The sequence below is a fragment of the Armigeres subalbatus genome, chromosome 3 (assembly GCF_024139115.2).
Source record: "Armigeres subalbatus isolate Guangzhou_Male chromosome 3, GZ_Asu_2, whole genome shotgun sequence".
NCBI lineage: Eukaryota > Metazoa > Arthropoda > Insecta > Diptera > Culicidae > Armigeres > Armigeres subalbatus.
Window position 1 is genome coordinate 427,605,999 of NC_085141.1, and position 23,782 is coordinate 427,629,780.

The following is a 23,782-nucleotide window of genomic DNA, read 5'->3' on the forward strand; positions in this document are numbered from 1 at the left end:
CATGAATATTTGTTGATGGGGCACATGAAACAAGTTCCGGAGGAATGTTCCGAGAAACCAGTGTACTATTTTCCGCATCACGCAGTTCTTCGCTCGGACAGCACGACTACCAAACTCCGTGTAGTCTTCGATGCATCATGCCGCACGTCGACAGGGCTATCTCTGAATGATGCATTGATGATGGGGCCGGTTGTTCAGGACCCTCTTCTGGCTATTCTGGTCAGATTCCGCTTTCATCAAATTGCAGCAGTTGACGTCGCAAAAATGTACCGAATAGTACTTACTCAGCCGGGTGACCACCCACTCCACAAAATCGTGTGAAGGGATTCGAAGGAGGAGCCCATCAAAATCGTCGAACTCACCACAGTCACATACGGGACCGCCAGCGCCCCATACTTGGCAACGAGATGCCTGAAGAAGCTTGGTGAAGATTGTGAAACAACGCATCCCGTTGCATCTGACGTCATCCTGCATGATTTTTACGTTGATGACATGTCGTCGGGAGTAGACAACATCAAGGAAGAAACGCTATTAGTGAAGCAAGTGGAAGAAGTGACTAATTCAGCAGGGCTCATTCTCCGAAAATGGAACTCGAACTCTCCGGAGTTGCTCCGCAGTATGCCGAAAAAAAATGCGAGACGATCGTTCAGTGCTGGACCTCCAATCATCAAGTACGACGGTGAAGACTTTGGGATTGCAATGGAATGTGACAGCCGACGAATTTCAATTCAGCTTTCCCCAATGGAAGTCGGATACCGCGAGTATCACCAAGCGAAGCATTCATTCGGATGCAGCTTGCCTTTTTGACCCTTTGGGATTAGTTGGCCCAGTCGTCGTGCAAGCAAAAATATTTATCCAGCAGCTTTGGCGGCTAAAATGCGGTTGGGACGACGCCTTAACCGAATCGATGCAACAAAGGTGGAAAGAATACCGTCAGAACCTCATGGCGCTTGAAACTCTAACAGTTCCTCGTTGGATAGGACTCAGCAACGATTGCGCTTCTGTCCAACTGCACGGTTTTAGTGATGCGTCTTCTGTCGCATACGGGGCTTGCCTCTATCTTCGATGCCTTGCTTCAGACGGTACTGTCACTGTGCGGTTCAGGGTAGAAATATTTCACAAGCTTTATCTACCCACGGAACCCCGTCGGGTGATGTTTTCGGACTACGATGGTCGTACCAGGAGCTTCTGTGCATGGTGGCACTCTTGCTACGCTTCAGGTGCAACACTCAACCTTCAAATCGGAATTCGAGGAAAACAGGTTCGTTGTCTCCGGAAGAACTAGAAGAAGCCATGATGACCTTAGTGCATCAATCGCTGCGAGACAGTTTTTCTGAGGAACTCGCTGATATCAACAAAAACGGAGAGATCCTCGTCTAGAATCAACTCCGGCCAGTACTGCTCTCTGGTGTAATGTGTGTGGGCGGTAGGCTTGTCAATGCACCTGTTTCCGAACATAGAAAACATCCGTTTATCCTGGACCACCGTCACCTGTTGGCGCTAGCTTTGGCAAGGCATCATAAGTTCTATCATGCTGGACAACAGCTACTCATCTCCATTCTGCGTGAAAGATTCTGGCCAACCAATCCCATCAGTTTTCTAAGAAAGGTCATCCATGGATGCATTCCATGCTTTAAGAGCAAGCCAAAAGTTCCTTCCTTTTTTTCCTTTTTCTTTTCCATTCCTTTTCCTCCTTCCTTCCATTCCTTAAAGTCGGCGTGGACTATTGCGGTCCCTTTTATATTAGTTACCCGAACCGGAGAGCCAAGCCGGTGAAATGTTATGTCGCAGTATTTGTCTGCCTATCAGTGAAGGCAATACATCTGGAACTTGTGGCTGATCTAACAACACAAGCATTTATTGCGGCACTCAGGCGCTTCGTTTCGCGACGTGGCAGACCGCAACTCATCATGTGCGATAATGCCACAACATTACTTTCAAATTCATCCCTCCGCGTACGCCTAACTTTGGCAGGCTGTGGGAGGCCCAGGTGTAGTCCTTTAAAGCCCATCTCAAGAAATCAGTTGGGCTCCGAACGCTAAAGTACGACGAGATGCTGACAGTTTTAGCACAAATTGAGGCGGTTTTGAACTAGATGACAGCAATCAGCAGTGATCCATCCGACTACGAGGCCCCAACACCAGGGCATTTTTTAGTTCAGCGTCCGTTAACAGCTGTAGTAGACCAGAATTTCGACGATGTGTCGATCAATCAGCTGAAAATGTGGAATCAAGCACAAAGTCTCGTCCAGCAGTTTTGGAAAAAGTACCGGACGCATTACCTGTCTGATCTACAGAATCGAGTGAACTGGACGAAATTGAAGAACAATATCGCTCTAAGGACGATGGTCCTTCTCAAGGAAGAAAACGTACATCCACTGGGAAAAGTGGTGAAAGTTTTTCCCGGAACCGACGGCAACATCCGAGTCGTTACGGTCCGCACCCAAAATGGATGCTTCGACAGAAGCATAACGAAGGTCTGTCCCCTACCTGTTGGGGACAATGAGAATTTGCCACTACACAGCCAAAAAAATATTAATATGCGGGGACGTAACATCGTGAAACGTACCCTTAAATTTGATGTAATACGGTATTTGACGTACTTTTACGTCAGATCAATGCTTTACTACATTCCTCGTCGTAATACATAAATGTGAAAAACCAGTTTTCTGTTACGTGGACCTGACGTGAGATTACATGCCAAATTCAGTATTTAAATACATCCAAAATGGTCACATAATGGTTGTCGACAATAAAACTTAATATTACCCCAAAATCAGCGTAATGTTACACCCTTATCGGTAATATCAAATAAAAAAAAACATGCTGCCAGCGCGTCAACAGAACTAGCCGCCATTTCATTTTTCCGGTTATTTTGCTCGCATCAACATCGATGCCGATATTTTGGTGAATAATTGTGAATAATAAAACCCGATATATCGGAAAACAGTGAACAGTTAATTGTGCTGGTTGATTTTATAGCCGCAATAGCGGAACAGAATGTTTTGACAGGTAAGTTTAGTGTTTTGATTTCTACCCAGTCGGACCGGTACCAAAATGAATAATAATTTTCAGAAGCGGACGAAAGGATTACCCGTTTTGTGGCTCTGCGGAGGAAACAGAGCCATCAATCAGCATATAAGTAAAACGGCATTGGACGAACATGAAAGTCTAAAGGTAAGTTTCTGATGAATTTTATTCACAAAACAATTATCGGATAATTGAGTGCAATTTGATTTTTCACAGACCGAACCACGTCCTCGTATACTTCAACGCATCGAGAATCTTTGAAATATGGAGAAACGCTGGCAAACTAAAAAGGATTTTTAGCACCGATCTGTCACAAAGTGTCAAAAAGTGAATTTAATCGCGACTAACAAGTCACGGAAAGACGATAATAGAAGCCGAAAATACTGCAAAAGGTATTTATTTTTAATAAGGGAGATATTAATAGAGAGGGCTGTTCCGCTCACTTCTGAAAAAACATAGCATTGCAGGGCTGGTATTGAAAAAAATAAACTGGAAAATGGATATATTATTATGATTTACCAATTGTTCATTCATATTATTGTATTATTATTATTAAAATTATATAAAATGTGTTCATATTTAGGAAAAAATGATCAAAAAACAAAACCAGAGCGAGACAAAATCATATTTAAAAATGAATTAAAAATTATTATAGGCCTATAGGTTGAAAGATAAGAAAAAAAATAAAAATTTGAGAAAGTATAGATTAAAAAATTCAAAGACAATTAACTTTTAATAAAAAAATCAATTTTAAATAAAAAAAATAAAAAAATTAAAACTTTTAAATTTAAAAATTTAAAAATTAAAGCAATTTAGAGATTTATTTTTTAATTTAATAATAATTAATAATTAAAATATTAAAAATTTAATAATATACAAAAAAATTGAAATTTAAGAAATTTAATATTTCAAAATTTTGAAATTTTCTATTTTGAGGTGAACTAGCCTAGGGCTAAAAACCTCGTAACCCTTCCTAGTGCATTAAAAAAAATCACGCATTGTGGGGTCAAAAATGACCCCAAATTGAATTCGCTCCCAAAAGTTCATTTTCTAACCGATTTTCAATATTTTAGAACCAAATTGAAGGTATGGATTCCACGGATGTCGGATGTTTGCACTTTCGGCATTCTGGTTCCCAGGAATTGATGTTGAAGGAACATAGACTCTTAGGCCAATTTTTGGCGTGATTTCTTGCCATTCGAAGGGTGATTTTGGAAATGCTCAGAAATTTGCGTAGCAATAATCCTAATAGAATTTAGCCATTGTCCATTTCTATGGATCAACACAATTCCTGGTTATTTCACGGTTCGGTGTCCCTCCGGAAAACCCGGAACATCCATAGAAGTGGTCAATTCATCGAACTCATCCTAGAAGAGCGCGGTTTTTTCCAAAGCTTTTCATTATCGAACGCCGAGAAACAAATGATTATGGTGACCCATTTTGATGGACTTGCGTGGCCACCGGAGGTCCTCCAGAGGATCCGGAGCATTCGTAGAAGTGGCCAATTCATGGAACTATAGAAGAATGCAGTTTTCACAAATCTTTTGATTTTCGTAATTTGAGTAACAAATGATTGTGGTGACCCTTTTTGGTGGAACTGGGTGGCCACCGGAGGTCCTCCGGAAGATCCGGAACGACCGTAGAAATGGTCAATTCATGAAACTTATCATATAAGAGCGCGGTTTTTCCAAAGCTTTTCATTATTCAACTACGAGTAACATTGATTGTGGTGACCCATTTTGGTGGATCTGTGTAGCTTTTCCTTTGAGTACTTTGAGTAACAAATGACTGTGCTGACCTACTTTGGTGGACCTGGGTCTTTATAGTACTTTGAGTAACAAATGATTGTGGTGACCCATTTTGGTGGATCTGGGTGGCCACCGGAGGTGCTCCAGAAGATCCGGAATGTCCATTAAAATGGTCAATTCATGAAACTTATCAAAGAAGAGCGCGGATTTTTCCAAAGCTTTTCATTTTTGAACGCTGAGTAACAAATGATTGTAGTGACCTATTGTGATGAAGTAGAGTGGCCACCGGAAGTACTCCAGAGGATCCGGAACATCCGTAGAAGTGGCCAATTCAGGAAACTCATGCTATAAAAGCGAGTTTTTTTTAAATTGTCGAACGCTGGTCATTTTGGTAGATCTGAATGGCCACCGGAGTTCCTCCAGAAGATCCGGAACATCCGTAAAAATGGTCAATTCATGAAACTTATCATAGAAGACCGCGGTTTTTTCCCAGCTGCTCATTATCGAACGTTGAGTTACAAATTATTGTGGTGACCCATTTTGATGGATCTGAGTGGCTACCGGAGCTCCCCCAGAAGATCAGGAACGTCTGTAAAAGTGATCAATCCATCAAACTTATCATAGAAGTGTGCGTTTTTTCGAATCTTTTCATTTTCGAACGCTGAGTAACAAATGATTATGGTGACCCCGTGTGATAGACCTGAGTGGCAGCCGGAGGTCCTCCAGAAGATCCGTAAAAGAGGTCCGTAAAAGAGGTCAATCTTATATATAAAAATGAAATGGTCTGTGTTCGTATCCGCATAACTCGAAAACGGCTGGATGGATGTTTTTCATTTCTTCAGCAGAAACATTCGTTATAGTTTCCGACGGGTTTATATGATATTTCCTAATGCGAAAATTACGAGTAAAGTTGAGAAAACCGTGAGAAACTAAAATTGTGATTCCTATGAGAACTTTGCATGGGCAGCTCGGAATGCACATTCTCGCCTATTATGCAGGACAACGCCTGCTGGGTCAACTAGTTCATCATAAAAGAGCACTGTTCCATCCTAGCTCTTCATTTTCGTACTCTGAATAATATAATATCCCATAAAGTGGTCATTTTTGAACAGTCAGCGGGGTCTTTCAGAAGATTCGGAGCATCCACAAAAGTTATCAATTTAAAAAAAATTCAACCCTGAAAAGAGTATGTAAAAAAATCTTTCTATTATCGAACTCTTACGGAAGATACGGAAAATCGCTTAAGTGGTAAATTGACGTTAAACTTACTAGTAGAATAACAAACAGTTTTCAAAAGATCGTGTTCTAGTAGGATGAGTATCAAGTGATGACCAATCCCGAGGAACTTTAGGAGGACATTCAGTGTTCACTTAAGTCATGTGTATGGATCACGAGAGAGCCATCACTGATTCAAGTCCATAACTGAAGGTAACGACAAAAATGTCTGCTCAGGTTGCGATAATAGATTTTTTGTAAAACCATGCTCCTATGATTCAAGATCCGTTAGTTTGCAGCTTTTAGGAATATTACGGGCATTATTCATGAAGGACTTGTAGTGGCCACTCAGGTCCATAAGAATGGGTAACGATAATTTTCTATAACTCAGAGAATGTTAATGAAAAGCCGCGTTCTTCTATGGTGAATTACATCGAATGAACATTTCTACGGATGTTCCGGATCTTACAAGAGACCTCCGGTGGCCACTCAAGTAGATTTGAATGGGTCACCACTATCTTTTGTTAGTCGAAGTAGCATTGTAAAAATCGCACTCTTCAATCATTAGTTTCATGAATTGACCACTTTAACGGACGTTCCGAATCTTCCGGAACACCTCGGTTGCCACCCAGGTCCTTCAAAAAGGGTCATCATAATCATTTATCACTCAGCGTTCGGTGATTCAGTTATTCTATGGTGAGTTTTATGAATTGACCACTTCTTCGGATATTCAGGATCTTCTGGAGGAACTCCGGTGGCCACTCAGGTCCATCACAATGGGTAACCATAATCATTTGGTACTCAGCGTTTGATAATGAAAAGCTTTGAAAAAACCGCACCCTTTTATGATAAGTTTCATGGATTGGCCATTATTACGGACGTTCCGGATTTACTGGAGGACCTCCGGTGGCCACACATGTCCACCAAAATGGGTCACAACAATCATTCGTTACTCAAAGTACGATAATAAAAAGCTTTGAAAAAAAAACGCGCACTTCTAGGATGAGTTCCATGAATTGACCATTTTTACGGACGTTCCGGATCTTCTGGAGGGCCTTCGGTGGCCACCCAGGTGCATCAGAATGGGTCACCACAATTCTTTTTTACTCGTAGTTCGATAATAAAAAGCTTTGTGAAAACTGCATTCTTCTATTTAGGATGAGTTCCATGAATTGGCCACTTCTACGAATGCTCCGGATCCTCTGGAGGACCTCCGGTGGCCACGCAGGTTCATCAAAATGGGTGACTTTAATCATTTGTTACTCAGCGTTCGATAATGAAAAGCTTTGGAAAAAACGCGCTCTTCTAGGATGAGTTCAATGAATTGACCACATCTACGGATGTTCCGGGTCTTCCGGAGGGACACCAGACCGTTAAATAACCAGGAATTATGTTGATCCATGGAAATGGACAATGGCTACATTCTATTGGGATTATTGTTACGCCAATTTATGAACATTTCAAAAATCACCCTTCGAAAGGAAAGAAATCAGGCCAAAAATTGGCCTTCAATTTGGTTTCAAAAGATTGAGAATCGGTTCGAAAATGAACTTTTGGGAGCGATTTCAATTTGGGGTCATTTTTTACCCGCTTATGCACAATGTGTCACTTTTTTTGTTGTGGCGTTCCTAGAGGTCGCTGAAAGCTGGTTATCACCCCAAAATTTTCATTTCCAAAAGTTAGGAAAAGTCAGAAAATTTCAACGCCCTTTCTCATTTGATTACAAAGCTACAAAGTTTTAAAATCATCTCTGGGCCAAAATAGACCCCAATGCACTAGGAAGGTTAATAAAGATTTAAAATAATATTTTCTATTCTTAGTTTTTCAGTTTTTCAGGCTGAAGGATTAGTATTTAAGGTTTTTGAGTTTTTAGGATATTTGTGCGCCTAAAAAAATATTGTCGGCATTGGCGTGATAGATCATTTCTGGTCGGCAGTAACAGAATGGGTAGCGTTATTTTATAAAATAAACTTTTTTTGTCAATAATGCGATGTAATGTACTTAACGAAGAATTCATCCGGAACTCCTGATTGAATTATGCGAGGAATTTCTGGAATAACGCCTAGAGGGCATTGCGGTGGAACCGCTGGAGAAATTACCGAAGTATTCTCTTAGGAGTATTTGGAGTAATTTCTGGAGGAACTCCTGGATAAATATCCGAAGAAAGTCCTACCCTGGCAGCACAATTCTAACAGATTTGGTTGCAACAACTCCTATATGACTCGATTTGGTTGTATGTATGTAGGTATGTATATATAAATATCCGAAGGAATTGGAGAAATTTCCGAAGGAATACTGGAAGAATTATCAAAGGAACTCTTGGAGGAATTTCAGGGGCAATTTCCAATTAAACTTCGAATTTTCGAAAAACTCGTGGAGGAATTTCTAAAAAAGATTTCGAAAAAAAAAAAACCTGAAGGAATTACTGAAAGAATTTGTGAAACCATTTTTGACAAAAAAAAAATGGGAATTATTTCCGGAGGAATTTCTGGCAGAATTTCTGGAGGAACTTCTGGCAGACTCTCCGTATGAACTCTTGTAGGAATTTCCTGAGAAATTCCTGGGTGAACGTGGAAGGTAATTTCCGTAGGAACTCCTTGGGGAATTTTCGGGAGAAGTCCTGGAGGAATGTCGAGATAAAGTTCTGAAAAAAAAAACTCTTGAAGGAGTTTCTTCAAGTTTTTCTTGAAGGAGAGTCTTTGAAGGAGGAGGAATCCGAGCATGAACTTCTTGAGGAATTTCCGGAATAACCTCAGGAGGAAATTACGAAGAAACTCCTGGAGGTATATCCGAAAAAGTTTTGCTAGTAATTTATGGAGGAGTTTTCGAGAAAACTCTTGGCAGTCTTTCGTGGCAACTCTTGGAGGAATTCCCGGAAAAACTCCTGGATTAATATCTCGAGGAACTGCTGGGGGATTGTCTGCAGGGCTTCCTCGATGAATCTCCGGAAGAAATACTCCCGAAAGATATCATGGAGGAATTTCCGAAGGAACTTCTTAAGAAATTCCCGGAAGAACTCTTGGAGTAATCTCTGGAGGAACTTTTGGAAGAACTTCGGAAGGAACTACTGGAAACTCCTGGAGGTATTTTCGAAGCAGTTGTTGGAGTAGTTACCGGAGGAATTTCTAGAATATTCGAAGGAAAGTTCTTGGAGGAATTTTCAGAGGAACTAATTGCGGACTTTTCGTAGGGACTCCTAGAGACATTTCTTTAGGAATTCCTGGAAGAATTTCTTCTGGAGAAATATTCGAATAATCTCATTTCCGAAGGATCTCGTGGAAGAATTTTGGGAGTAACTGCTGGAAGAATTGCCGGAGGAATTTCCGAAGATGTTTTTGGATAAATTTCCGGATGAATTAATCGTTAAGAACATTACATCCCATTATTGTCAAAAAAAAAGTTCACGCCGATGCCGACAATATTTTTATCGGCGCACAGATCTCCTAAAAACTTAAAAGCCTTAAAATACTAATCCTTCAGCCTGAAAAACTGAAAATCTAGGAATAGAAAATATTAAAACTATCGGAAAAACTAAGTATTGCCAAATTTTACAAAATTCTTTATTTCAAAATACATACTGTTAGTTGCAACGAAAATCGATCATTTGTTATAATATTGTATATCGATGTGCACAAATGTATGAAAAATAACAATTTATAAAAAAATATTTTGCGAATGTTATTGAAAAACTGAAAGAAAATTCCCCTAACCCTAACCTCCCCTAACCCAGCTACCGAAAGCGAGATTTCTGCTGGCTAGTTTTTACGTCGTTTTGTTCATTACGTCGAACATATTACGTCTTACACCGTTTCATTTTGGCGACGAAATGCCAATTACATCACTTTTTGTAACACAAAACAGATGTAATAATACATGCGATTTACGACGGCGATGATGTGCATCAAATCCGATGTGATATTACAAATTTTTTTTTGCTGTGTAGATTCTAATTAAAAAGCACTCTTCATGTGCACTCATTTTGATCCACGTATCGCCATCCTCGTGAATTTTGATGAACCCGTCAGTCTGCAATTGGTCAAGTCTCGTCAAGTATCGTCTGTGTGTGTCTGTCCAAGTCCCTTGTCTTGGTAACGTTAAGGCTGAAGCTCTTCAGTCCAGCTTAGGAGAACGCATCTACTCCTAATCTCGGTGCATATGGAACCCGCTTTGGTCACTTGGTCATTGTTCAGTTAAGCTGTTCATTAATCTCTCCTGTGTATTCGGTAGCACTACAAACGCTATCACCCCATCGTCTGGAGACAACCTTGTTTCTCCAATCTCCTCGTTTCCCAGTCGGTTGGCAATGAGCCCGGCCAGCTCTTCCGCTAATCGCTTCGATCGAGGACAAGTCACATCCTGAAGACATCCGACGAACTTCTAGAAGAAGAATCCTCAGGCACCCTAATTGCCTGTGTGAGGTAAGTTGTTCCAGTTTCGGAAAACTACACACCGTATCGGGCAACATCCATATTTTCTTGAGGAAATCACCATTCTCAACAACCCAACAACAACACCACGGTGGCGACAAGCTCGGCAACGTCGCCAAAGAAGGAAGACGATTCCATCGAAGTACGCATATTACCCAACAATGAGACAAGACCATTTCATCAATGAACGACGACGAAGCGCAGAAACAAACACAACATCGTTCAAGTCCTAGTGAAGCAGCAGCATCCATTTCATCAATGAACACTTTCGGACAGCATGACAACACGCAACGCATCACCACAAGCAAGCCCACACATGAGAGCACCCGAAGAATCTCAAAGTCAACTGCAACAGTACCAGTGTTATCGAAAATTCAAATTACGATCTACCTATGTTGTTAATTATTAAAAACCCAAAGTAGATAGTCTAGAAGTTAGGAATAGTATTTGCTTGAAACCACCTGGTTTCAAGGGGGGGGGGCATGTTCTGTAATCTACCACCCAGTCTAATTGACCTCAATTCGCCTCAGTAATTTATAGCAGCAATTATTCTCTCATATTCTCAGTTGGACGATCGTGCATGATCGACTCGACGTCCAGTACAGATAGCTAATCAGCGAGAAGCAAACGAAATATAACTTTAGTGTTCATCAAAAATCGGAGGAAATTCAGACTTATTCTTTTCCTCACGCTCAAGTAAAAACAGTGAAGTTCATTACAGTGTCCGAAACAATCACTGACCGCAGTAGTTGAGGGCAAGTGACCAGGACGATGACCTGTAGTTTAAAGTGGCTCTGGGCTCGTCATAAGTGTTTTTTACTGTCCACTCGAAGTGAAGACAGCCCGGAACAACAGTCTTGGACAAAATTGTAATAAATAAGTAGAGTTGATAATGTAGATGCAAAGAAAACGTATATTTAATTTGAAAAAAAGAGGCATAGAAAGGTATAGAAAGAAGTTCAGCATGTATTTAGCTCATTCCCACTCATTATTCCCATAATTCTGTTCAATAATTAATAATACAAATTGTTGGGTCTCGCAATAGTCAAATTCAGCAACCCAGCAAACGACTAAAGCTGAATAAGCTAGTTTTTAAGCTGAAGAAGACTATTTTTTATTGGATAAGTGCCCTATAAGCTTCCAATGCTTATTGAGAAGCAGCTAATAAGAAAATGGATAAGAAAATTGACCGTCGAAGGCCAAAGTTTTTCCTAGTCCTAGTCAATTGTTGATACACAAAGAGTTTACTGTGAAACTTTCTGTTTGTTCTATGACAGCGGTTCTCAACCTTTTTCTTGAGAGGTACCCCTTCGAACTTTTGCATGATTTGAGGTACCCCCTCTCGAAAGTAGGCTTCCAATCCTCTTGAAAACATAATTCCGAGCCCTTTGAAGGGAAGCTCCTTTAAGCTTTTGGGTCCCTTTAGAGTAGGCTTCCGCGCCCCTTTATTAGAGGCTTCTGAGCCTCGTGTAGAGAGGCTTCCGAGCCTCATGAAGGCGGTTTTCGAGCCACTTAAAAGGAAGATTCCGTTGCATCTTGAAAGAACGCTTCTGAGCCTCTTGATAGTATGCTTCCAAGAATTCTGAGCTTCTTGAAGCGAGGCTTCCGAGCCTCTTGAAAGGAGACTTCCGAGCCGCTTGAAAGCAGGCTTACGAGCCTCTTGAAAAAAGGCAACCTAACCACTTCAAAGGAGGCTTCCGAACCTCTTGTGAAGAGGCTTCCGAGCCTCTCGAAAGGAGCCTTCCGATCCTCTTGGAAAAAGGAGGCTTTTGAGCCTTTTGAAAGAAGGCTTCAGAGCCTCTTAAAAGAAGGCTTCCAAGCATCTTCAAAGGAGGTTTTTGAGTTTCTAGAAAAGAAGACTTTTGAGCCTCTAGAAAAGAAGGCTTTTGAGCTTCTTGAAAGGAGGCTTCTGAGCATCTTGAAAGAAGGCTTCTGAGCCTCTTGGAAGGAGACTTCCGAGCCTCTTAAAAAGATCTTTCCAAGCCTCTTGGAAATAGGCTTCGTAGCCTCTTGAAGGGAGGCTTTTGAGCCTCTTGAAAAGAGGCTTTCGTGCCTCTAGAAAGGCTCTTGAAAAGAGGCTTCCGAGCCTCTTGAGAGGAGGCTTCCGAGCCTCTTAAGAGGAGGCTTCCGAGCCTCTTGAGAGGAGGCTTCCGAGCCTCTTGAGAGGAGGCTTCCAGAGCTCTTTCGAGGAGGCTTCTGAGCCTCTTGAGAGGAGGCCTGAGCCTCTTGAGAGGAGGCTTCCTGAGCCTCTTGAGAGGAGGCTTCCTGAGCCTCTTGAGAGGAGGCCTGAGCCTCTTGAGAGGAGGCTTCCTGAGCCTCTTGAGAGGAGGCTTCCGAGCCTCTTGAGAGGAGGCTTGAGCCTCTTGAGAGGAGGCTTCTGAGCCTCTTGAGAGGAGGCTTCCGAGCCTCTTGAGAGGAGGCTTCCTGAGCCTCTTGAGAGGAGGCCTGAGCCTCTTGAGAGGAGGCTTCCGAGCCTCTTGAGAGGAGGCTTGAGCCTCTTGAGAGGAGGCTTCCTGAGCCTCTTGAGAGGAGGCTTCCTGAGCCTCTTGAGAGGAGGCTTCCTGAGCCTCTTGAGAGGAGGCTTCTGAGCCTCTTGAGAGGAGGCTTCTGAGCCTCTTGAGAGGAGGCCTGAGCCTCTTGAGAGGAGGCTTCGAGCCTCTTGAGAGGAGGCTTCCTGAGCCTCTTGAGAGGAGGCTTCCTGAGCCTCTTGAGAGGAGGCTTCCGAGCCTTGAGAGGAGGCTTCCAGCCTTTTGAGAGGAGGCCTGAGCCTCTTGAGAGGAGGCTTCTGAGCCTCTTGAGAGGAGGCTTCTGAGCCTCTTGAGAGGAGGCTTCCAGGCCTCTTGAGAGGAGGCTTCTGAGCCTCTTGAGAGGAGGCTTCTGAGCCTCTTGAGAGGAGGCTTCTGAGCTCTTGAGAGGAGGCTTTTGAGCTTCTTGAAAGGAGGCTTCCGAGCCTCTTGAGAGTTGGCTTCCGAGCCTCTTGAGAGGAGGCTTCCAGCTTCTTGAGAGGAGGCTTCCAGCCTCTTGAGAGGAGGCTTCGAGCCTCTTGAGAGGAGGCTTCCAGCCTCTTGAGAGGAGGCTTGAGCCTCTTGAGAGGAGGCCTGAGCTCTTGAGAGGAGGCTTCTGAGCCTCTTGAGAGGAGGCTTCCTGAGCCTCTTGAGAGGAGGCTTCTGAGCCTCTTGAGAGGAGGCTTCTGAGCCTCTTGAGAGGAGGCCTGAGCCTCTTGAGAGGAGGCTTGAGCTCTTGAGAGGAGGCTTCCTGAGCCTCTTGAGAGGAGGCTTCCTGAGCCTCTTGAGAGGAGGCTTCTGAGCCTCTTGAGAGGAGGCTTCCTGAGCCTCTTGAGAGGAGGCTTGAGCCTCTTGAGAGGAGGCTTCTGAGCCTCTTGATAGGAGGCTTCCGAGCCTCTTGAGAGGAGGCTTCCTGAGCCTCTTGAGAGGAGGCTTCTGAGCTCTTGAGAGGAGGCTTCTGAGCCTCTTGAGAGGAGGCTTCTGAGCCTCTTGAGAGGAGGCCTGAGCCTCTTGAGAGGAGGCTTCCTGAGCCTCTTGAGGAGGAGGCTTCTGAGCTCTTGAGAGGAGGCTTCTGAGCCTCTTGAGAGGAGGCTTCCGAGCCTCTTGAGAGGAGGCTTCCAGGCCTCTTGAGAGGAGGCTTCTGAGCCTCTTGAGAGGAGGCTTCCTGAGCTCTTGAGAGGAGGCTTCTGAGCCTCTTGAGAGGAGGCTTGAGCCTCTTGAGAGGAGGCTTCGAGCCTCTTGAGAGGAGGCCTGAGCCTCTTGAGAGGAGGCTTCTGAGCCTCTTGAGAGGAGGCTTCCTGAGCCTCTTGAGAGGAGGCTTCCTGAGCCTCTTGAGAGGAGGCTTCTGAGCCTCTTGAGAGGAGGCTTCTGAGCCTCTTGAGAGGAGGCTTCCGAGCCTCTTGAGAGGAGGCTTCTGAGCCTCTTGCGAGGAGGCTTCCTGAGCCTCTTGAGAGGAAACTTCCGAGCCTCTTGAGAGGCGGCTTCTGAGCCTCTTGAGAGGAGGCTCTGAGCCTCTTGAAAGGAGGCTTCTGAGCCTCTTGAAAGGAGGCTTCCTGAGCCTCTTGAGAGGAGGCTTCCTGAGCCTCTTGAAAGGAGGCTTCCTGAGCCTCTTGAGAGGAGGCTTCCTGAGCCTCTTGAGAGGAGGCATCCTGAGCCTCTTGAGAGTAGGGCTCTGAGCCTCTTAAGAGGCGGCTCTGAGCCTTGAGAGGCGGCTCTGAGCCTCTTGAGAGGCGGCTTCCGAGCCTCTTGAGGCGGCTTCCTGAGCCTCTGAGAGGCGGCTTCTGAGCCTCTTGAGAGGAAGCTCTGAGCCTATTGAGAGGAGGCTTCTGATCCTTTGAGAGGAGGCTTCTGAGCCTCTTGAGAGGAGGCTTCTGAGCCTCTTGAAAGGAGGCTTCTGAGCCTCTTGAAAGGAGGCTTCTGAGCCTCTTGAGAGGAGGCTTCCGAGCCTCTTGAAAGGAGGCTTCCGATCCTCTTTAGAGGATTCTTCCGATCCTCTAGAGAGAAGACATCCGAGCCTCTTGAGAGTAGGCGTCCGAGCCACTTAAGAGGCGGCCTGAGCCTCTTGAGCGGCGGCTTCAGAGCCTCTTGAGAGGCGGCTTCCGAGCTTCTTGAACGGCGGCTTCCGAACCTCTTGAGAGGAGGCTTCCGAGCCTCTTGAGAGGAGGCTACCGATCCTTTTGAGAGAAGGCTTCCGAGCCTCTTGAGAGGAGGCTTCCGAGCCTCTTGAGAGGAGGCTTCCGAGCCTCTTGAGAGAAGGCTTCCTAGCCTTTTGAGAGGAGGCTTCCGAGCTTCTTGAAAGGAGGCTTCCGAACCTCTTGAAATGAGGCTTCCGAACCTCTTGAAATGAGGCTTCCGAACCTCTTGAAAGGAGGCTTCCGAACCTCTTGAAAGAAGGCAGCCTAACCACTTAAAAGGAGGCTTCCGAGCCTCTTGAAAGGAAGCCTTCGAGCTGCTTGGAAGAAGGCTTCCGAGAGGCGTAAAAGGATGCTTCGAATCCTCTTGCAACGAAGCAACCGAGCTTTAGTGAAAAAAAAAATCATTTTGTTCATTCGACGTTTTGTTCACATGATCTTTTGTTCCGCAGCCCTTCATACATTGTGCTGGTTGTGGAAGGCGGGATTCAATTGGGATTTATTGATCGCATTACATATTATGTACAATGTAAATTTTTGAAATAGAAAATACTCAATTATCAAAACTTTATCAATGAATTTTGATTGGAATTGTAATATGTCCGCCATTACGCATTTTTGTCCAAGGTACCCCCTAGGGCCAGCGAAGGTACCCCCAGGGGTACATGTACCCCAGGTTGAGAACCGCTGTTCTATGATGTCTATCTGTTTTGCCTCTGAGCCTCTTGAAAGGAGGCTTCCGAACCGCTTGGAAGGCGGCTTCCGAGCCTCTTGAAATGAGGCATCGAAACCTCTTGAAAAGAGGCTTCCGTCACCTTTACGTACAACAAGAGTCGGTTGCACCTTTGTCTTTTTCTAGCAGCTCTGTGCGTGTCTATGAGTGTAACTGCACATTTTTCAGATTGTCTCGCAATTAATAACATTTGATAATGAAGTTGTTGATTGTCCGAGCGTCGCTCAAAAATTATGGTCACTGGTTTCCCACATATATACATGCATATGCATTGCATATATACATATGCATATTATACATATATACATATATCACACTTAAATCATTTCACAGATTTCTGTGAGTTTTGCTTCAATTCACCGAAATCTCAACAGCAGATTTGTTCGGTAATTATTTCACCAAATTTTCGGCGATTTTTCCTTTGTTCAACTGTCAAAACCACCGAAAATCTGTAAAATTATTCACCGAACAGTTCTGCTGTTGACAGTTTCGGTGAAATTTCACGGAAATCTGCGATTTATTTTAAGTTTGTATATTATACATGCAAAAATCTCAATTATTCATGTTAGCGAAACCTATCTTCATAAAGTTTTATTTTATCCTTCCCAAAATCGTTTATAATTCACGAACCAGGCTCCACCACTGGCTGGTGGCGCTGTAACTTGGCTACTTATTAGACGTTATTCTGTTGATTATGTTTGTATTACCATATACACTTCTAACACTTAACTAATACTGATACGTTGGTACTGAAGGAAGATTTGTTTAAACTGAGGTTTGAAAGCTAATCTGAAGGTCCAACAACTGTGTTCTGTGCGCAATTTTTATTGCCCTGATCAACAGTAGACGCATAAGAACAAAACAACTCTTTATTGGAGTATTCTCAAGCCAAGCTAGATTTTGGGCACGCGGCATTAGCTATCTTATACTTTTGCCTTAAATGTGAAAGTGCATTCATGACGAATCGTCGTAGAAATTCATGGGGTGCATAGTGAGCCACACTCCCCTGAAATGAATTGCTTGTTTTTTCGCATTGTATTCGCACAAAACAACTCTTTATTGGAGTATTCTCAAACCAAGCTAGATTTTGGGCACGCGGCATTAGCTATCTTATACTTTTGCCTTAAATGTGAAAGTGCATTCATGACGAATCGTCGTAGAAATTCATGGGGTGCATAGTTAGCCACACTCCCCTGAAATGAATTGCTTGTTTTTTCGCATTGTAATTCAAAAAAGCCTGGGTAAACAAATGGAGGAGCTTTTACTATAGAAGATTTTCAAGGCTACTGGCTACTATTCATAGGGAAAATAGGAAGCACTTGAATAGACAGCCAACCTCGGTCGCATGATTCCTTTCTTTAAAAATAATAGTTTAGGTTTGCGTTCTTATTTTTGAAACAAACAAGATGGAAATGTATTTAAAAAATCGAACAATGACACTATTAACAAATTAATCTACAAAACGGCTGAAATTGAACTATTCTAAATTATCTCTAATAAACATCCGCAAACTTTTCCATGATTAGTCGTCGCTTCGTGGCTCTCGCTTCCCGCTCCACTTGCCGTTTCTTCTTCAAGCGGTCATGAACACGTTTCATCTCGAGGATTTCCTTCATTTCTTCCTTATCTTCGTCCTGTAAAACAATCACGGGGGCAAGCTAGTTCTGGTCTAGGAACTGAGATCTGCCATGAATTTATAATTACCGTCATATTCAGTCGCAACACCAGGGCCCGTCTCCCGTCCGACATCGGCTGGCTGTAGCTCATGAAGTTTTTCAACCGCTCGCTCGGAGGGACGCCTCTTTCCACCACCAGTACGATCCGCGCCCACTGCCGTTGCCACTCGTTCTTCGTCTCGGCAATCATGGTGTACGTGTTACCCATCATGGCGATGAGCAAGTTGACCAACAGGACCGCCACGATGACCATGAAAATAACGAACAGGACCTGGAAAGTGCAACGTGTGCTGTATATTATTGATGTAGGTATTTTGCTTCTTCAGACATTTCGTACTAGAAATAAAATTAATTTAGCAACGGCTTGAATAATTTTGAATGCGATTCAGTTTTTTTGACGTAAACTACGTCTAAGGGGAAGACTCGGATGCAGGGTGACAAACGAAAATTTCCAAATTCGAGACCGTCACGAAATCATGTAAGATTTTGAACGTTAATAGCGCCTTTATCTTCCGATGGATTTTTGAGATTTATATATCAATCGACTCGGAAATTCTCTACCAATTTGTCAATTATATTGAAACTTTGGGTTATGAACGTTAAAATAGGGTATCGGATCATTTTGGCAGCACCCTCTTTTCTTGTCCGCTAGAGTCTCGTTTCGGCCGTCGCCCTTCAGTGTGGTTGATTTTTGGACTCTGCTTTTTGTGCGGTGTTTCGCACAAAAAGTAGAACAATGGAGTCTGACCAGTGACCGCGGTCGAAACAAAATGTAAACAAAAATGCGTAATGTAGTGCATGCTGTATAAAAAGTGATGCAGATAGGGGCATGTTTGTGCAGGCATGAGACGATCAATTGTTATCAATGCCAATGCCCTTGCTAGTAATGCAATCATCGCAATGTAATTGAGCAAACATGTTTATATTAAAAAACGACTTTGGAAAAATGTTTTTTTGCAAACTGAAAACTAATAAGGCCGTTACACATATTTATGAAAAATTATGATCTCCGCAAAGTCAAGGGGGAGGGGGTAGTTTTCTTCATCTTCTACTGAATCGAGCGGCATTAAAATTTAAATGCAGAGGTTTTTGGGGCCGGAGAAGGTTCTTAAGATGGTTCGAGACCCCATTTCCTCTTTGAAACCTGGCTCCTATACAAATGAAACACCAATTTCATCATGACTCGAGGTCAAGCAAATGGAACCAAATCTGGTGTGTGTAGGTTTTGGAAGGGAAGATATGTTTCTGTGATGGTTTGCAACGCCTCCCCCTCTGGAAAGAGGGGCTCCCATACAAATAAACCAAACATTTCTGTATAACTCGAGAACTAATCAGAGAATAAATCAATTTAAGGCGAAACAAAGTTCGTCGGTCTGCAAGTAAAAAATAAATATTAAAAAGGAAAAAAAACTCCTAGGATTTGTTAAAGAATGTTTTGAAAGTTCTCAAAATTTACCGGAATTTTTTTTTTGTTGCCCCTCAAATTGTTATTTTTGAGCAAAACAATCCAAAGAGGGGGGGGGCGGAGTCATATAAAAAAATATTTATATCGGCTCAATAATATTTTGTACAATTAAATGCGCGCCTGAATCAGAAGGATTTAACTTTGATTTAGGAAGTGTGAATGCACTTAAGATATTTTTATAATACGTGGGTACAATCATGCGGTATTTATTGTATACGACAAAAGCTTCGGAATGCATACATTCTTGAAAAGGACTATATGAGTTACAATAGAGCTATCACCTTCTTGCTCCCTGATTCAAAAGTCTTGCAATGATATTAATAAAATGGTTGCACAAATATTTTATCCATAGTGACACTCAGTGTTGGTAGAATCATACTCAAATCTGAATCATCGAGGTTTCATGCACGAGCTAACTCGCCTGCGATTCTGTAGGGGGAGCATCGCGCTTGAGTTTCTCGGCCAGAATCGCATCGCTTCGCCCACTCACTGAAAAATGATTTCGTTCTAAAAAGCGTCAAAACGCAATCGAGGCGTACGTTTTGTTTATATGTGCAATTAATAGCCATTGTTTTAGACGAAAAAGAGTTAAATCAATGCATTCAACAATGAAGAACACGTAAATATCATGCAATGATGCAAATTGCGATTCGAATCATGAGCAAATCTCTAGGCCATGATTCTGATGGGATTTGACTCACGCATGGTTTGAATCGCCAACAATTTTCATATCTTAAGATACGCTAGTTTTGTTCGAAACCAGTGATTATGATTAATCAAATGAATTTTCTAAAAATATTCATGCATGATGGCACTACAACCCTCAATGAACAAAACTGCCTTTCGTAGTTTACGTTGGGCGGTTGTGTCTTGTACATAACCCTTCTGATTGTTTTTACTCAGATCGATACGGAAACAAATTTTACAAAAAAAAATCGTTGTAAAAATAAATATAAAACAGAGATGGTTTCATATATGACGATTTAACTACCGAATGTATGTATCAAATAATATATTCAAGGAGCAGTTCCCCATTACTTACTTGACTCTAGCGACTTTATGTGTAGATTTTTTTTAAAGTTACTATAGCTCAAAACACAAAATGATCCTGTAATTTGTTTAATATTCAAACAATACTGAGAAATAAAACGAAATAAAGCAGCAAAAGTTCAATATTTTGACGTAGAAGTCACAAGCAAGCAAGATTGAAAAACAATCTAAAACAAACACTTTTGAGTTCAGGAATAGGGTAAAGGATGTATTTTGGACCACCCTTACGGGGGCTCATATTTTGGACCACCAAGAGGAATTTGCACTCAGTGGTCCAAAATATGAGCCGTCGAACTGGTAGTCCAAAATACCTCTTACCCTAGTAAAAAATTGACCATTTGTTTTTATAAAACTAATGTTAGGAAAAGGTGTGAATCTTAGTAGTCCGATACACCGCGAAGTGGTTACAACAAAGACGTACCTTAGCGCAACCCTCGTGTTCTGTTTTGTCCAGTGCTCCATAGTAATCACCAAAATTTGTCAAAGACATCAAAAACATCGCAACAATCGATTCCATCGGAGAAGGCATTGGATTTTCATCGCTTTCTTCTTCGCCTTTGAATGATAAGAACACTATATAGTAGGCCTGGGAAAATCCCATCACAAACACCAAATAGATGACGACGAACCGCAACAAGTCTCCCATCACCATACGATAGATCATCACAACGAACGGTCCGACGGTTTTAAATCCTCTACAAAAGATCAAATTGATCAGATTTCAATTAACGATTAATAATAAGATATCACACATACCGACAGAAGAACAAGAAATATGGCGCAGTTGTCAACATGATCGTAACAGCCACATGATCCTCAAGTTCGATCAGGCAGAGCACCTTCAAAAACGGAACCACCATCATTATGCAACACGAGAACAGAAACAGGACTCGGGAAGGAGAAATCATCTGTAAAGATAAGTTCAGGTATAATGACATTTATTTATAAGAAATCGGATACAAAATTTACCAAGTTTTCGATGAACATTTTACGTCCCAAAAAGCGGAATTCTCTCAATGCTCCAACCAAGTAGAGAAACGATCCAATCAGAATAATAATCTCAGACACCAACCGTATTTTATCCTCCAAATTGTCGTACGCCATAGTAGCGCACTTGGCGTTGAAGAAAATGTTTTCATCAACAGCCGATGGATCAAACAGGCTCTCGTTGAATTGGGTGAGTTTTTCATTGGCATCTGCTGACAGCAGAGTGGGGAGTGTCGCGTTTGAGTTATCCGAAAATGTTAGATTTTTCATCGTGATGCTCGTTGAGGTACGGTTTGTCTCCGTTTCTTCCACACTCATTGGTCCTTTCCGTAGTATAAAGCTGACAAGTGATACGCAAAAGTACCAGAAGAACACAAAAAATTGACGATAGAACTTGTTTTTGACAAAAGAATTCCACTTGGTTTTGAGAAGATCAATCAATACGCCTTCAAGTAGATCTAAATGCTCCGCTTTGTCACCAAACACTACCAAATTTAATGCTGAATCTTTGTTGATGTTTCCGGTTTCGATGTCAATCGTGTCGATCAAATCCAGCGGATAAGCTGCACAAGTAATACTCCCCAACTGCCAGTAAATCTCTCGCTCGATGTTCATAATGTGGAAAAACATCTCTACCCGACCGAGCTTAGCAGCCAATGTCAATGGCGTCAGATTTTGTAGATTTCTTATATCCAACGATGAGCCAACTTCGTACCCCATGTCAAATGTTGTAATTTTTTCGTAGATGACCAGCATGTGTAGAACCGTGTTACCATTCGAGTCTTGGTTATCGGGATCAGCTCCACGAGCCAAAACCAACCGATAACACTCTTCCTGACCTAAGCAAGCCGCGAAACTCAAAGGATATTCGCCCCAGTAAACGTATCCATCGTAGTTGGTCATGGGAAGGACGCAGATGATTTCCGTTTCGATCGAATCGTAACGTGTTGCTTTTTGATCCTCGGGACACATGAACGTTCCGCAACATCGTTCGTCAACGTCAGATCCACTGTCCAACAGATATTTTACCATTGCTGGATCCTCATTGACGATTGCCACGTGAAGCACACTTTCCCCATAATACTCGTCGCACATGTAGATATCGTTGATGAGTTTCGGGTAGAATCGCAGCAGACGTTTGGCAAGATCAGCATGCAAAGAAGTTGCGTTAAGCAAGCACAGATGAAGAATAGTTTCCCCAACTGCTCCGCGCTCCTGTAATTTGTAAAAACATATACGACCACATCAAAACATTCAACAGTTTCTCACTCGGATTTGCTCCACTTTTTTTTGGCGCCCTCATGTGCTCCTCATTCATAAAACATTCTCACTCACCTTGATATTCCAACACACCTCCCTGTACCCCGACGGGTTCCTCTGATATTCGGCCTCGCTCACATCCGGACATACTGCGTCAATATCGAAATCCTCTTCAGGATTCTCCAGAGCACGGATTTCAGGCAGTTGTTTCGACCGTGGCCGTTCTCGATTCCGCAGCAGGACCAACTGCGCCACCGGAATGTATTTCCCTTTGCCTTTGTTGTACAGAAATGGTTCCACTTTCGTTTTTATGGCATGATCTATTTCCGCATATTGTTTATTTTGAATGGCTCTTTTCATCATATCCACAAGAAGACCACCTCCCTTCAGGTTGACGAATTTGTACAGCGCCTGGGTGGAAACTCCAGCCTGCTTCTTGACTCCGCTGGTAACGTTGCTTTCCGTATTTCCCATGATTTAAGAAGGGAACTAATTTTTTATCATCAATTTTTTTACATAACAATTATCACACAATTTTGCGAATAGGCGCGGGTAATGCTGCCAAACTTTCCAGAACAAATTTTCTCACTGAAACGTTATCGAACCAACGAGTGAAAAGGGTTTCCTTGGAAGCGACCGACATGCCGTTTGTGTTTGCCGTGTGCCATGTGCTTCTTGTATGTCGATGCTTCGCCAGCCGGTACAGATACGAAGCATGTTCATGAGTAATGACAGGTGCCTCATGGAACCTGGCATGATTGACAGCTGTATTTTTCGAAATAAACTTGAAAAACTTGTTCAAATCTTTGGAGACTCATGTTGATCAATTTACCAGAGACCATAAGCTATTCTATACAAATGAAAAATATCAAGAGATGAATTATTGGAAAGATGCATAGCTGTTTTTTCTTAAACACTAACGATGGCAGAAATGGTTTTTGTTTCTTGCACATTCTTCTTATTGGCATTACATACCCAACTGAGACATTGCCTGCTTAGTATTCATTAAGCATTTCCACAGTGATTAACAGTGCGGTTTTAATTCCAAGTTACCATTTTTGCATTCGTATATTATGGGACTAACACGTTAATAATTGTATGTTTAGTCACAATTAAGGCATTCAAGCCAAATGTAACAAATATATTAAGTGTCTCCACTTGTCTTAAGAACAAATTTTTGGTTTATAAACAAATTTTTAGCCATGTTGTTGTTTTTTTTATATATCTTTATTATAGAGGTTTGCAGCCCTAGGCTGGCTCACCTCTTCAGCCATGTTGTTTGCTATGCCAATATGGACTAGTTGCCACAATACCAGAAAAAGGCACTTCAGAGGAAACAAAATAAAATTTTAAAAATGATTCTAAAGTTGCTTCCGTGGTATAGTACCAATGAACTTCTTAGAATTTCTAATATTGAGACATTGCAACCAATGTCCAACAACATAATTTCCAATTTTAGACAAAAATCGTTGCAATCTTCTATCTTCCCAACCGTAAGCAGACTCTATCAAAGCGACTGTGTGCCGCTTCGAAAGCACAAGCCTAGGGAGGGTTGA

General features: G+C 42.4%; 1 protein-coding gene across 1 annotated transcript; it reads right to left on the bottom strand.

Moving 5' to 3' along the window:
* Positions 1–17,189: 17,189 nt before the first annotated feature.
* Positions 17,190–22,791, bottom strand: LOC134224449 (transient receptor potential cation channel subfamily V member 5). The gene is made up of 6 exons (XM_062703802.1): positions 22,302–22,791; positions 20,949–22,181; positions 20,736–20,887; positions 20,401–20,674; positions 17,493–17,735; positions 17,190–17,422 (listed from the first exon to the last, which is right to left on the bottom strand). The coding sequence occupies exons 1-6, from the start codon at positions 22,698–22,700 to the stop codon at positions 17,282–17,284; spliced, it is 2,442 nt and encodes an 813-aa protein (XP_062559786.1). The 5' UTR covers positions 22,701–22,791; the 3' UTR covers positions 17,190–17,281.
* Between the last annotated feature and the right edge of the window lie 991 nt (positions 22,792–23,782).